This window comes from Macaca mulatta, chromosome 7 (assembly GCF_049350105.2).
Source record: "Macaca mulatta isolate MMU2019108-1 chromosome 7, T2T-MMU8v2.0, whole genome shotgun sequence".
In the NCBI taxonomy this organism is placed as follows: domain Eukaryota; kingdom Metazoa; phylum Chordata; class Mammalia; order Primates; family Cercopithecidae; genus Macaca; species Macaca mulatta.
The window spans coordinates 105,645,921-105,662,582 of record NC_133412.1 but is presented as its reverse complement, the minus strand read 5'-3'; the positions used below and the strand labels follow the sequence as shown (position 1 = coordinate 105,662,582).

Genomic DNA, 16,662 nt, shown 5'->3' with positions numbered 1-16,662 from the left:
CATTTAAGCCTGGAGTCCTCATCTGTAAAATAAGACCAATAACAGCTCTTCCACATGCTTATTATATAAATTAAATGAAAGAATCTGCTTCAGATCCTGGCACACAGTATATGCTGGTCAGAAATTATCTCCCTCTCTTCTTCCTTACTCAAGAGCAGGGGTCAGCAAATTTGTTCTGTAAAAGGCAAGAGAGTAAATCTTTAATCTTTTTAGGCCATATGGTCTCTGTCACAATTATTCAACTCTACCACTGTAACACAAAAGCAGCCACAGACAAACACCATGGCTGAGTTCCAATAAAACATTATTTTTAAAAGCAGGTACTAGACCACATTTGGCTCACAGGCCATAGTTTGCCAGTCCCTATTAACTTATACCACATATGTCCAGGTATCATGCTAAGTTAATTTTTCACTATTCTGTTTGATTTCACCTGTTCCAGATATATTCTTCACTTTTATCTCTTTTATTCTATTTCTTGAATGTATCAGAACAAATGTGTCTGTTTCCATTACTTGACTTAGCTTCTCACTTTGAATTTTAGGCCTTGAGAAGTTCCCATAGGTGTTGAGCACTGAGACCTAAGATGCTCTAGTAATTTATTCACACAATGGGTTCTGGGTAAATCAGCCAGAGGTAAGCAAAATCCCCTCAACCCTTAGAAAAAGACTGGGAAGAGATCATCCATTGGGAACTCAGAGTTTACTAGGAGTTTTTATTTGTGGAGAGGGAATGGTTGCAACTGATTCCCCAGTTTTAAAAATATTGCCTTAAATTTTGTTTTCATTGGCTTATATATATAAAGGCCTTCTTAAAAATATATAAGTACTAAAAACAATAGTGATCACATATGGTGAAGTGAGAATTCAAGATGGAGTGATAAGGATGAGAGGGAGATTTACTATTTTTAAATGTCTACGATTTAAAACCATGTGAATATATTATCCAAAAATCAATTTTCCCAAAGAATAAATCTTGGCCAGGCACGGTGGCTCACGCCTGTAATCCTAGTACTTTGGGAAGCCAAGGCGAGTGGATCACGAGGTCAGGAGTTCGAGACCAGTCTGGCCAACATGGTGAAATCCCGTCTCTACTAAAAAAATACAAAAATTAGCTGGGCGTGGTAGCAGGTGCCTGTAATCCCAGCTACTGGGGAGGCTGAGCCAGTAGAATGGCTTGAACCCAGGAGACCCAGGAGGCAGAGTTTGCAGTGAGCCGAGATCGTTCCACTGCATTCCAACCTAGGTGACAAAGCAAGACTGCATCTCAAAAAAAAAAAAAAAAAAAAAAAACAGAAAAACAGAAAAAGAAAAGAAAGAAAGAAAAAAGAATCTTTTGTTTTACAAAATTAGCCTATTATAAGAAAGATGCAAATGTGAGGGGTGGGGACGGACAGGAACCTACTAGAGATTCTATCAGAGCCCCACACTCTCTTGCGGCTACTGGGCTTCTATGTGCCTCCTGCCTTCTGTTCTGTGTGACTCAGAGAAGACAGAGTGGAGCACTTTGGCATGACGAGTTAATGGACTCTACTCTCCATTTGACAGAAGTGGGATTAGAAGCAGGATATATTTTTCAGTATTTTATCGTTCTTGATATCAGGCTGTATCGTTCTTGATATCAGGCTGTAATTCTCCCAATGAGTTCCACATTCCCTCCCTTGTTTCTCAGTGCGTCCATATTTACATACACTTCCCAGCTACTTTAATCTCTCTTGCCACTTCTGCCTTCAAATAAGCTTCAACTTTTTTTAAAAGAAACTTTTGACTTTACTCTCAACTATTGCCCTTTGCCTCATATTGTGTTTTCAATCCAATTCCTGGAAATGTTAGGAATGATTGTTTTTTACTTCTTAATCACCTATGACTTTCATTCCTTCATTAAGTCTGTTTTTTCCCTAAGGTCTTCATTAATTATTTCAGATAAATCTAAAGGTTGTTGGGTTTTTTCCCTTAGTCTTTATTCTTCTTGATCTATCTTTTGCAAATAACAAAGCTCATGTCCATTTTATTTAGTATCTCTTTCTCTCTCCCCATGTATTTAATACCCAGTAATTCTTCCTGTCCCTTCTGATCCCCACAACTGGATCTCTTCCTTGATCCTGTCTCATAACTGGGCTACAACTTGAATCTCAGTCATCAGTCCCCCTGCTTTTCTCCATCTAGCCTCCTTCTTTGAAGGAATTCATCTATTCTCAAGTCTTTATGTTGTGCAAGGGGTAAAGCAGATGGTGGCCTGAAGCCTGGCTCTATGTGACTTATTAGCTGTGCTGCATAGGAAAAATTGTTCGTTCAACTTTCTAAATTCAGTTTCCTCTGCTCTAAAATGGGGATTCATTCATTCAATAGTTTTTACTGAGCACTTACTGTACACCAGGCATTGTTCTAGGTACATGAGATTCATTAACAAACTAAACAGATAAATATTCCTGCCCTCACAGAGTTCCCATTCTAACAGAGGGAGACAGATCAAAAATAATAAATATACTACATTAGAAAATTATATAAAATTACAGAATGTAGGCCGGGTGTGGTGGCTCACACCTGTAATCCCAGCACTTTGGGAGGCTGAAGCAGGCGGATCACAAGGTCAGGAGATTGAGACCATCCTAGCTCACACGGTGAAACCCTGTCTCTACTAAAAAAAAAAAATACAAAAAATTAGCTGGGCGTGGTGGCGGGCACCTGTAGCCCCAGCTACCTCAGGAGGCTGAAGCAGCAGAATGGCGTGAACCCGGGAGGCAGAGCTTGCAGTGAGCTGAGATTGCGTCTGCACTCTAGCCCTGGCAACAGAGCGTGACTCCATCCCAAAAAAAAAAAAAAAAAAAAAATTACAGAATGTGGTGAGATCTGTAAAAGAAAGAAAAGGTCAGGTTTCACCTGTTTTTTTGTTTGTTTGTTTTGTTTTGTTCTTTTTCTGAGACTGAGTCTTGCTCTGTCACCCAGACAGGCATGCCGTGGCACACTGTCAGCTCACTGCAACCTCCACCTCCTGGGTTCAAGTGATTATCCTGCCTCAGCCTCCCGAATAGCTGGGATTACAGGTGCACACCATCACACCTGGCTAATTTTTGAATTTTTAGTAGACATGGGGTTTCACCATGTTGGCCAGGCTAGTCTCAAACTCCTGACCTCAAGTGATCTGCCCAACTCAGCCTCCCAAAGTGCTGGGATTATAAGCATGAGCCATGGTGCCCAGCTGGGTTACATCTTTTCTAAGATGGTCAGGGTAGTCTTCTCTGAGAAGGTAATATTTTAGCAGAGACTTGGAACAGGTGAAGGAATTATAAATGAGGGCATCTGTTGGAGAGGATGTAGACAAAAGCAGCTGACAGTGGTCCTAAAGGCAAGAAGCATGCCAAGTATGTTCTAGGAAAGGGAGTGTAGCGAGCATGGGGAAAAGTAGTTGGAAAGGATGTCAGAGAGGAAATCAGGGTCACAGTCCATGTAGGACCTCTGAATACAATGGCAACCCTCTATTGTGAAGTTTTGAGCAGAGGGATGACATAATCTGATTTATCTTTTAAAAGGATCACTCAGGCTACTCTGTTGGAAATAGACTGTAGTGGGAGAATAGAAGCAGAGAAACCAGTTAGGAGGCTACTGCAGTAATCCAGGAAGGAGGTGATGGGGGCTAGGACCAAAATGGCGTAGGAGAGAAGTGGTAATTTAGGATTAAAAACCTTAGAGGGTTGTTATAAGAACTTTATGGGAGAGTTATTATAGGTAAAATGCCTAGTAGATGCCTTGTATAAAGAAGATGTTAAGTAATATCCTGTCATTATATTTGCAAGCAGAATAGGTTCTCTGGGTCACTATAAGGAGGAGAGCAAAGCTAGAGAGTGACAGCCAAGGTCAGTTGACCTGGATGTTGGCAGCTGCCCTCATCTGATGTAGTAAGGGAGGCTGGCCTGAGGAAGGAACTTGATCTTCTTTTAGTCCTTCCCTCATATCTCAACTCCAGTATGGAATTTTCAACTGCCTATAAACCATTTCTTCTTAAAAGTTTCATCATATACTATCTATGCACAGTTTTTAAAAAGTTACCTGCACCATCTCTACTTCAAACCAGCTACTCATCCAAATGTTTCCTTCTATTAGAGACACACCAGTCTCCAGATGCTGAAAACCTGGCTGCATTTTTGTAGAACTGTAGAATCAGACTGGAAGTTGGTATCATAGTCATCATCTGGTTAAAACATCTCTTTTTACAAAAGATGAAACAAGGCTCAGAATGGAACATGCCAAGCTGTGGGCCACACCAGGCTTTGATCACTAAATGGCTCCTGAATTCTTTCTAGAAAGGTCTAGAACCAGTTTTCTGGACTCATTCACTTTCTCAACACTCCCCTCCCTTCCTCTTGCCTGACCCACATCACAGCAGTTCCTCCGGTTGGCTGCCACAGGCCAACATCTCTGCCCTGGTCACCGCCATGGCTGCCAGGACCATCTTTCTGTTATTGCCAATTAACCTTTCTGGAAAGACTATTAGAGACCAGGGCCTACACTGCTTTCAGAATGCTGGCTATGGGGTCAAATCCTGGCTTTGTACTTACTAGCTGTGAGGACTTGAGCAAGTTTCCGAATCACATTCTGCCTTAGTTTCTTCATCTGAAAAATCCTCCCTTCTAGGACTTAAGTAGAGTAAGGCATGTAAAATACTTAGTACAGAGCCAAACACAAAATAAGAGCTTAAGAAGTATTAGTTATTACTGTCAGTCCCTTTCAGAGAAGTTGCTGTGGAAGCCTGGTGAACAAATTCTAATTGCCTTGGTGTGGCCTTCAGGGACTTTCCATACCTACTATAGGTATGGAAACTTTCACTGATCTCTGATGACAAACCTTCCAATCAGGACAGCTCTCTTTGTACCCCATATATGCTCATTCCCATTTCTACCTCTGTGTTTTAGTTTATGCTCCTCCTACCTGAAACGCCACCTTCCTTCTCCTTTATCTGTCTGAATCCTGCACATCCTTCAAAGCTCCACTTAAGGTTTAGTACTTCGTAAGAACAGCCTAGGCAAATTCTAGCTCCACTGAGATTATTACTTCTCTACAATACCACAGTTTTTATATTCAGTACTTACTGATAACTTCTTCACAGAGAGGAATGAGGGCATGTAGTTAATAGTATGGGCTCTGGAGCAGACCGCATGGTCTCTCTCAGCCTGTCTCCTCAGTCATAAAATAAGGTTAATATTAGGGTTGTTGTGAGGATTAGATACACGAATACTTGATATATGTTAATGATGATTAATATGTTATTACTGCTATATATTTGTTAACTTTTTCCTCTTTGTTTATAAACCTGCATTTTCTTCCTCCAGGTTATTCTATCCATATGCACTATACCTTTACCCAGTGTCTAGCACAACGCTGGTCTCAGAGTAGTGTTCAACAATGAATGGATGTAAAAAAAAAAAAAAAAAAAAAAAAAAAAACAACTAGGAGGAGTGCCCATAGCAGTTACATCAATATTCTCTATCCAATCTGAATGGGTCCTGAACTTTCTTCTCCCTTACCTTATAGTTTCCTGGTGAAGGAGAAACTACAACCCCTTTCAGGGAGGCAACATGATACTATAGAAGAAAACTGGACTAAGAATCTGAAGACACGGGTTTGCGTCTCAGCTTCCCACACAAAAGATCTGTCTGGTTTGTCTCTGTCTCTGCCTGTCTGTCTATCTGTGTCTGTCTGTCTCTATCTATCTATCTACTATCTATCTATCTATCTATCTATCTATCTATCTATCTATCTATCTACCTATCTATCTATCTATCTTATCTTGGGAAAAATCACTTAAGCTCATGGAGCCTGTTTCCATCTCTGTAAGGGAGAATAATCTGGCATGGCCTGCCTCCTTCACAGGACAGCTGTGAAGATCAAGTTAAAAAAAAAAAAAATGTATGGGCCACGCACAGTGGCTCATGCCTGTAATCCCAGCACTTTGGGATGCCAAGGCGGGCGGATCATCTGAGGTCAGGAGTTCGAGACTAGGCTGGTCAACATGGCGAAACCCCGTCTCTACTAAAAATACAAAAATTAGCTGGGCGTGGTGGTGGGCACCTATAACCCCAGCTACATGAGAGGCTGAGATAGGATAATCTCTTGAACCTGGGAGGTGGAGGTTGCAGTGAGCTGAGATGGTGCCATTCCACTCCAGCCTGGGCGACAAGAGCGAAACTGCTCAGAGAAAAAAAAAAAAAAAAGCATGTGCGAGAGCTTTGCATACCATAAAGTCATATACAAATTATATGTAGCCAGGGTGGCCATTTATATGTCATCAAACAAGAAACCATTAATAATTATCAAGTCAACTGGATCTACTTCCAATGGCCTCCTGAGGAAAGGGCCATTACCACAGTAATCACAGTGAATCTCTTTGCCCAGATGCCTCTTAAAAGGTCAAATTATTACTTACACTATGGTGCTCAGTCCTGAGATTTTTTTTTTTTTTTGAGATAGGGTCTCACTCTGTTGCCCAGGTTGGAGTGCAGTGGCATGACCACAACTCACTGCAGTCTCAACCTCCTCGCCTCAAGCAATCCTCCTGCCTCAGCCTCCTGAGTAGCTAGGACTGCAGGTGTGTGCTACCACTCCTGGCTAATATAGAAATGGGGTCTCCCTACGTTGCCCAAGCTGTCAGTCCTGAGAATTTTGATAAGTCTGTCCTCAAACATTTTGTCATATCTAGTAATTTGTTCAAAAGTACAGATTTAGCCAAAATGTCAACTTCACATCCCAGAGTCCATGGGTGGTACATGGTATAAGTAATATGGTTATTAGCCAGGGTTCTCAAAGAGGAGGAAGAGTAAAGAAAAAAATGATCCCTAATAAATTAGAAATATCTGGTCTATTTTTACAAGAAGTTAACATTGGAGATGTGGAACGTATTCTAGAGTCAGAAGAAATGAATAAAATCACTCTGGGGTAACTGGAATAGTCTATGCATATATTCCTGAGCTACTTGTGTGTGCATAGTTATTGTTCTATTTAATTTTGTATTAGATCCAAGGGATTCCAGCATTCATCAGTAGTCATGATAGACTTGAACAATATCAACAGAGAATTCTATATCACGCAGGAGCACATCAAGCTAATGCATTGACAAGGGCAGTTCCTAGTGATTCATACTCTTTGTCACATGCAGTGATCATTGTGCTTTTTCTTTTCTTTCTTTGGGGAATCAGATTTATCAAAAATAGCCATACATTTTATAATAGAGTGTAGAGAGTGTGACCTTCTCCCAGCATTACTTCCAAAACTCAAGTGAGAAATCATTCATAATAAGAAAATCACTTTACCTCTATTTTTTCCCATATGGCTTCATAGTTGTCTTGGTGCCGAATATCTTGCATCAGTTTCTGAATTAAAGCTGATTTAGTGGCAGAATGGCTCTCATTTTTCTCAGAGGATGAAGCTCTTTCTGACTTCTCATCAGCATACTTTTTCATGCCAGAGAGAGGCACACTGGACTCCTCATCAGAAAGAATGTCACTCAGGGGCCCAGATTCAATGCTCTCCCCTAGTGAAGAGGCTATGTCACTAGATGAGCTTGGAGACACCCTGCCTAGCCTTGTATGCTTCTTTTTGACATGATAGGTTGGATAGATCTCAGAATCTGAATTCATTTCAGACAGTTCCCAGTCATCAATATTCTGGATGGTTTCTCCTCTGGGTTTCTGAGGCAGAAGCTTTGTTAGGTTTTCCAACTTCAAAGCCAATACTTCTGTCTGCTTAAGGTGAGAGGGCAGTGCTAGGTATTCATCAGAGCCATACCAGGCCTCCACAACCTGACCATTCCTGGTGACGTGACTTGGAGAGGAGGCATGACCTTTTTTGCTTTTGTGTTTTGAAAGAAGTGGCACCGGAGACATGATGTTGTCTGAGCCAACAGAGGATTCACTGCTCTGAGTAAAAGGTGGTGAACTGGATGTTTCTGACTGCAATAGCAATTTGGCATTCCAATTTCTCTGATTACAAGGCTCAAGGGAGGATGTGGAAGCAGAATTTGTTTGTGGCCCCTCTATGGCCTTGGAAGTACAAGAAAGCTCTCCATTTGGCACTGCTGAGCTCCCTGTATTTTTAGCTTGTTTGCCTGAACCAGTCCCCCGTTTAGGTGTTCGGCATGGAGGCACCTCTTCTGAGGTCTTGTGTGGCTTTTTAAGTCGAGATTTCTCTTTATAGCAGTCGTTAAGCCTTCCCAGGCTGGAAGAAATTTCTTTAATGTGAAATTTGACTGTGTTTTCAAGATTCCCATCCCCCACCTTGTGCAAACACTCATAAGACTGGCTGGCAGCAGAAGGGCTGTTAGGGTAGGAAGACTGCAACACCAGGCAAAGTTTGGATCTGTCAGGAGGATCTACTAGCGAAGGGGTGCTTCTGCTCATCTCAGGCTTTAGATCAACCATTTGCTTCTTTCCATCATTGCCTTTCAGATCATTCTTAAAAGTTTCCTCTTTAAGAAAAAGTCCTCTTTTTGGCACTGTGGGCTGCGTGGGAGAGTCCTCATTATAATTAAAGCAATCTCTGATGGTTCGCTTGGGGGTTGCATTTTCACAAGGAACAGGCTGCTGATTCTTTGCACCAAGATGGGAGGAGGAACTGGATTCTTGCTTCACAGTCTCAGAGGACGGCTGAACAGCATTTGTCAGAGCTTCTCCTGAAGACGATGACACTCCCGGTGTTAAGCCTGGTTGCTCTTCGACTGCAGAAGCATTGTCTTCCTCACATCCACCTTTGTCGTCTACTGAGAGAGATACTTGAGATACCTCCTCAGTAAGTGCTTCACTGCCATTGGTAGAGATAGAGTCAGCAGCTACCGTAAGTAACCCAACACTTCGGATAAGCTCAGGAAACTCCTTTTCCATCTCACTGTAGCTCCAAGAGTCAAAGGGTTTGGTTTTGACTTGGCTAGAGGTCATGTCACCTAGCCCACTGAGCAAATCCTCACTTGGACTGTAGTCAGACAGTTCGAATGCAGTAATGCCACAATCCAGAGACAAGTAATTTTGAGAACATTTGATAGTTAATTGTCCTGAGTCATCCACTTCTGTAAGAGAATCAAGTCGGCCCTGAAACAGACAACGGCAATGGTTTCAGTAAATGCAACATGAGTTATAACATCAGCTGCTATTTAAATGAAATTTCAGTACAGGGCACTATAAAGGTCAAATGTATTGGTCTCTATTGCTTCTGATTTGACATACACAAAGGGATATTAATCAATTACCACATTGCTTTATATAGTATCTTCTTCTTAAACACCTGAAGATTTTTCACTAATCTGGAGCATACAGCCTTAATAGAAATGTCAAGATCAAGCCAAAAGTATCCATTCTTGCCTTAATTTTCAACTTTAAAATAATATATTATTCATTTAATAAGAATTTCATAAACAAAGCCTTAAGTAATACAATTTCTGGGATCAAAATAATGTAAAAGTAAAATCTCCACGAATGTGTTTTGCTTTTTGCTATCATTCCAGTAACTACCACAGTGGCTAACTCATGGTAGATGCTCAATGAATATTTTTAAGTAGAATGATTAATTATAATAAGCCAGTGTGTTAAATATATGTTGATGAATCGAAGGAAGGTAAACTACTGAATTTGCAAATATGTAACAGTTCAAGACCAGTTTCTGTTTGGCCACATCCTTTTGAAGGAGAAAATTAATGAATGTCCAAACTTTATCATTAGAGATAGCCTCATCTCCTCCCTCTGCATGTTTTTCTCCCCAAGTCCTACCCCCACTGGTGTATGTGAGCTATTAAGTGCACATATTTCTTACTATTCATAATTCTGGATAGGCTGATTTGATTTAAAACTCCCTCGCACTAAAAAAAACAGCATTACAATTAACTATTTTTAATTTGTTAAATCTTTAATTCTGTAATTAAGGCTTTTGTCTCATTACTATTGCAGTTTCCGATTTCATACAACAAATGGAAAGATTTTCACTGATGCTTTGTTTGGGGTAGAAGAGCCCCAGGAACCATCCTATTATGCCTACTGGCTAAATAACAGCCTGATCTAACCTAGCCCCCTCAGGAAATGAAAAAAGAAAACTGCAAAGTGAAGGGTTGTTGCATCCCCAGATCTCCATTTTTTCTGGAGGAAGAACTGCAGTGAGCCAACTGAAGCTGGATCCCATGTGGCAGTTGGACCCTGTGATCCTTTCAGCCAGGTTTTCCCAAGATCTGGCTTCTCCAGGATCTTACATCTGGTTTTACTGCTCATTTGTTTGTTTTGTTTTTGGAATGTTCTCTCCCTTCAGACCTTCACCCTGCCTTTATCTCCTACTCTGCTCACTCTCATTCCATAACATCTAGATAAACAGATGAAAAGCCTTATTTAACTTTTCTAAGCCTCAGAATCCTCATCTATAAATGATGATGGTTGATTACTACAATTACTTTTTCATTTAATCCTTAAATTTTTCTTCTGGGGACTGTACTATTGTCGCTGTCTTACATAAGAGTAGCTTGGACCAAAAGATGACACCGGCCCTGGATGAAAGCTGTCCCCAAAGTCTATATTCTGGCCATTAGATATTACTTTAAACTGGCATGCCCCCACCTCCAATTTGTTTTCCACACTGCCACCAGAGTAACCTTTACAAATTGCAAATCTGTTAGTTCTTTAAAGTCCTTTAGAAGCATCCTGTTGCTGTTAAGTTCAAAATCCAAACCTTTCCTCAAAAAACCTAAAAATTGAACTACCAATCCCACTACTGAGTATATATCCAAAGAAAAGGAAATCAGCACGTCAAAGAGATACCTGAACTCCCATGTTTATTACAGCATTATTCATGATAGCCAAGATACGGACTCAACCTTGGTGTCCACCAACAGGTGAACGGATAAAGAAAATGCAGTATATATCCACAATGGAATACTATTTTGCCTTCAAAAAGAAGGAAATCCTGTCATTTGTGACAACATGTATGAGCTTCAAGGACATTATGTTAAGTGAAATAAGCAAGGCACAGAAAGACGAATACCACATGTTCTCACTCATATGTGGAAGCTAAAAAAGTTGAACTCAGAGAAGCAGAAAGCAGAATAGCAGTTACTAGAGGTTGGGAAAGGTAGGGGGTGGGGATAGCGAGAGGCTAGTTAATGGATACACAATTACGGCTAGATAGGAGGAATAAGTTCTGGTTTCTGTAGCAGGGTCAGATGACTATAATTAAAAGCAATTTATTCTACATTTTCAAATAGCTAGAAGAGTGGATTCTGAATGTTCCCAACATGAAGACACGATAAATGTTTCAAGTGATGTGTATGTTAATTTCCCTGATTTGATCATTGCATTGTGTACATGTATCGAAATATTATACTGTACCCTATAAATATGTACAGTTGTTATGTGTCAATTAAAAATAATAAAAGCAAAAAATGACACATAGATATATAAAAAATGACACAAAGATATATTGCTTTAATATTTGAAGATCTCCCAAGTATATGACTGAAAACAGAAATAAACGATATCATAGACAACTATTTTTAAAACACAACCAAAACCCTTTCCAGGCCAGACCCAAAGAGGCCTTTCTTATGCTATTCTCCCCTCACTGGCCACACTCAGCCACAGTGTCCTCCTTTCACTTTCTGAAAATACCATGTTCTCTCCTACCTCAGGGCCTTGGCACATGCTGTTTGCTCTGCCTGGAAAGCTTCCAGCCTATACCCCTTAACTAGTTGACTCTTCCTTATCACTCAGATTTCAGCTTAAGTTTCACTTTTTCAAGATTCCAGATTCACATGTAAGTCAGAATCTTTTATTGTAAGCCCTGCTTTCTCTTTAAGCATTTATCTCAATTTATAAATACTATTGTGATTATCTGATCAATCTGCTTTTTCCACTAGTTTGTAAGTACCACGAGAGTATAAATCACACAGAAAATGGTTGTCTCACCAGGGTACCCGTAGCACCTAGCATAGTGATCTGCACAGAGTATGCACATTTGTTGAATGAATGAATGAATGATGACATTTTAGAATGTCTCTCTATGCCTTCTTATAATTTCTTTCTCTGATTATGTAGTTTTAGTTAACCCCAATAATTAAAAGCCCAAGTTTCAAATTCTGGCTCTAGCACTAATTAGTTATGTGACCATGAGCCAGTAGCTTGATGTTGCTAAGCTTTATTTCCTTCATCTATAAAAAGGAAATGATAAGCCACGCCATGGAGTGTTGAGAGGCTTAAAGGAGGTAATATATGTAAGACAGAAGTCTAGTACATGGATGAGTGCTCAATGAATGTTCACTCTTATGACGTTATTATTTTAAAAATGAAGTATATTGAGGAGGAAAGTTTCAAGATGAAAGTTATTGCTAATACTAAATTATACTGCACAAAATAAGAAATCAATATTAACTGCCAATCTCAACAAAAATTACCTAAATGGAATTGTATAACTTTTGTGCTTCATAACTGAACTAGGAATCAGTCAGCCAAACAAAAGTTATACTTTATGCAATTTTTAAAAGCATAATAGTGAGATTCCCAATTCAAAAGCAGGTTGTATTTTCTTTAATCTTTTGATTGTTCATTACTCAGAACTTACTCTTTTATAGAAATAGTATTATAAAACGATGGTTAAATTCCAAAACTATCCCATAAAACCTATTTAAATTAATAGTTGAAATTTGCAACATGATTTTCTATTACATTCATCATGGTTATTGCACTGCAGTGTTTATATGAGATTAAAGAAAAGCGTTTATATGATAGATTAAAAAAAAAAAAAAAGAAATCTGAGGGTCCAGGTAAAAATTACACTCCAAACTCAAGTGTCAGCCACCTGCCTTTGGACAAGCAGGGAATATGACAGTCTTGCAAATACATTTAGTCCCCATTCTGGTGGTCATAGCACCTTAAGACCAGGGATACTGTCTTGCTCAAGAATAACAGATGCTCAATCAGTAATGTTACATGAATATATTGAAAAAAAAATATATATATGACATATATATTACATTATATATATAATTACAATATATATATTACATGAATATATTGCTTAATGGATACATCTCAGAGACTAAAGTATGGCTGCCTTTCTTAAATCTTCAGGAATCTCTAGCCAGGTCCTGGTTTAGAAAAGAAAACACCATACTCAAAAACACTTAATGCTTCAGAGGAAGCTCTCTCCCATCCTGTCCCACCATATCAGTCCGGCCAACCATCTCAACTAGTGAATAAATGCCATCTTAACTGGTGAGACAGTTGAGTGATTGTCACTCGGGGGGTAATAACTATTTTTTATTTTATTTAATTTTTTTATTTCCATAGGTTATTGGGGAACAGGTGGTGATTGGTTACATGAATAAGTTCTTTAGTGGTGATGTGTGAGATTTTGGTGCATCACCCGAGCAATATAAACTGCACCCTATTTGTAGTCTTCTATCCCTCAGGGGGTAACTATTTTTTATTCAAACTGTATTTTTTAATGTGAAAAAATATCCATCCCTGAAAACAAAAACAAAAACAAAAACAAAAAACCAAAAACAGTATATAGTATTTCACCGTGCAGAGGCAATTGTAAGAAAAGAAAGTTCTCTGAAGTTTCTCAGAGTAGATGAATGAGTTTTATCTCTGAAAATATTGCTTAGTAATACTAATGTTTTTAGTTCCATTGCTGCCTTCCACATCATCTTCCCACATAGTTTTCTAACATATGTACATAATAAAGTCTCAGGAAGATATGGAGTTAGGGGTGTTGCCTGTTGGTTTTACTGCCATTATTTCAGAAATATCACATGTAATTGTATAGTACATGTAGCTGGGTGAGAGCTGCCTAGCCATGCACTCCACTTAAATACACCTCCATTTAACATGTTATGAAGTAGGCCGGGCACAGTGGTTTACACCTGTAATTCTAGCACTTTGAGAAGATGAGGCAGGTGGTTCGGTTGAGCCTAGGAGTTCAAGACTAACCTGGGCAACATGGCAAAACCTTGTCTCTACTAAAAATACAAAAATTAGTGGGGCATGGTGGCATGTGCCTGTAATCCCAGCTACTGGGGAGGCTGAGGCATGAGAATCGCTTGAACCTAGGAGGCAGAAGTTGCGGTGAGCCAAAAATCGTGCCACTGCACTCCAACCTGGGCAACAGAGCGAGACTTGGTCTCAAAAAAAAAAAAAAAAAGAAAAAAAAAATATATATAGCAAAGAACACCTCTCCTTTTTTTTTCTAATTTGAAGCAAGACATTTTGCTTTGTTCCTTATCCAGAATTAAGTTAACTGAAGCCTAGTTCCAAATGCCTTCTTAGATCTTTCTTTTTTTAAAACTATGTTTCACCACCAACTGAACATGAAATTTAACATTCACAACTTAGAGATGTGGAGATCCTGAGTCCTCAGACCTGTGGGGGCTGTGGCATTCTAGTAAGAGGCCCATCAATTTACATGTTAGTCTACATGGACTAGACTTTTTCAGATTCCTTTCAGCCCTACCATGTTGGGATTCTATGATTCCAAATGCATCCCACAGAACAGCAGTGGACTGAGAAGAGCAAGTAATGACAAGCAACTGTGAAGTACAACAAAGGTTTGTTTCTCATAGGCAAGGGGAAAAAATATACAAAAATCTTTCAATATTTTTATTTATACTATATTAATAGTTCATAAGAGAGCTCCCATTTTCTACATGCTGAAAGTATGAATCAAATAATTAATCTCAATGATTAATTCCCAGTTCATCAAACTGAAATTATATCTCCCTCTTCCACATCTAAAGCAGGGATTATGTGCATTATTTAATTCAATTCAACAAATCAGACTTTTTTACAGCAATATGAACTAGGTGCTGTGGTAGATACACAGATGAATATAATCTGGAACTAACCCTCATGTAGTTCAAAATATAGCACACACTTTGGCCTGATACAATTTGGCTCATTATAAGTGCCAGTGGAGGAATCCACAAAGTGCTATGTTGTGAACACTCTAGAAGGACCAATGCATCCCCATGGAGAAGGTAAGTATCATTTAGGTAAGTGCTTACCACACCATCTAGCACATGGTAAGTTCTCAATCAATGTTTCCTATTGTGTTGATATTATTAAGAGTTACCACTCCTATCACCTGTGTGACATCACCTCTCTCGACCTCAATCCTCTCATCTATAAGATGAATACAATCATAATACCTGTAAATTGAGGATAACAGCACTTGCTCTGCCTACCTCTTAGAACTATGTGATGACCAAAAAAATTATGAAGGTCATTTCTAACATATGTTATTCATCTTTGAATGCACAGAGTCTTACACATAGTAAGAAATCAATAAATAGTTAAGGAAGAAAGGCAGGGAAGAAATAATAATTATTATTAAAATAGAAATCAGTTAAAAACTGGTTTTGTTTTATGTAATTATGCCCAGATTTATATCCTTAAGTATTCACTTAACCTCTTTTTAAAAAATTTAATTTTAATTTTAATTTTTAGTTCTGGGGTACATGTGCAGGATGTGCAGGTTTGTTACATAGAAGTATTCACTTAACCTCTTCTTAAATTCAGTTTTTCCATATATAAAATGTAACTATTTTTTTTTTTTTTTTTTGAGACAGAGTCTTGCTCTGTTGCCCAGATTGGAGTGCGATGGCGTGATCTCGGCTCACTGCAAACTCTGCCTCTCGGGTTGAAGCAATTTTCCCACCTCAGCTTCCCGAGTAGGTGGGACTACAGGTGTGCGCCACCATGCCTGGCTAATTTTTGTATTTTTAGTAGAGACAGGGTTTCACCATGTTGGCCAGACTGCTCTCAAACTCCTAAGCTCAAGTGACCCTCCCGTCTTGGCCTCCCAAAGTGCTGGGATTACAGGCATGAGCCACTGTGCCAGGTTAAAATGTAACTACTTTTAATATCCCTTACCTTTCTTCCTTAATGAAACAAATTTAAAGTGCTTGTCACAATGTCTAGAATATAGAAAATTGCAGAAAACATCTTTTAAACAGTTTTGAGCTTTGCCTTAAAGTGTTCTTTGTTGTTGGGTTATTGACTGGTTTTATTTTAGTAAGGTATTGGCCAATTTTTTTTTTTTTACTAGATATAGTCTGCTCCATAATTAAATAAAGAATAACATTCATATATTGTTTTTTCAAGAAGAGAAGAAGATGGAACTTGCCACTCTCCAGAGTTCCAAACTTACTCTTTTATGTGGCTCTGAAATTTAACTAACTTTCAGAAAGACAAAAATGAATCCTCCTTCACTGGAAGGACAGCTACTATTCTAATTTACCAGTGCTTTTTTAATTTGGTTTTTTTTCTTGTTTTTGTTTTTGTTTTTTGTTTTTTTTTGCCATTTCCCTCATCATTCTATAAATCTTTCATAGTTGAATTTATTCTAAGAAAGGTGATAATTTTATCCTAATTATCTTCCTGTTTTACAATTCCAGTGTGCTGGCAGAAATAAATAAAACTAAGCAGTATTTTAAATGTCCTCATAGAGTCACACTAGACACACAGAAATAAAAGATCAGAAATCCAGTTTCAGGAAGTATGGTTACAGAGGCAGAACTTTAATTCATAGAAACATATCCACAAAGTGGATAACTGAAAATCTACTGTTCCTTTACCCCCATACATTTTCTTCAATCTCTACAACAGGACTAAAGACTGACTTCAAACATAAGAATGCACTAAACTGC

The 16,662-nt window shown here is 38.9% G+C and overlaps 1 protein-coding gene across 2 annotated transcripts in view; it reads right to left on the bottom strand.

Moving 5' to 3' along the window:
- The window catches only part of AKAP6 (A-kinase anchoring protein 6), a 526,643-nt gene that overhangs the window by 289,135 nt on the left and 220,846 nt on the right, over window positions 1–16,662 (bottom strand). For both annotated transcript variants that reach the window (XM_015143518.3, XM_077940883.1), the window contains exon 4: window positions 7,304–9,073. In XM_015143518.3, coding sequence (XP_014999004.3) covers window positions 7,304–9,073 — 1,770 coding nt within the window. The remainder of the gene's footprint in view (window positions 1–7,303; window positions 9,074–16,662) is intronic.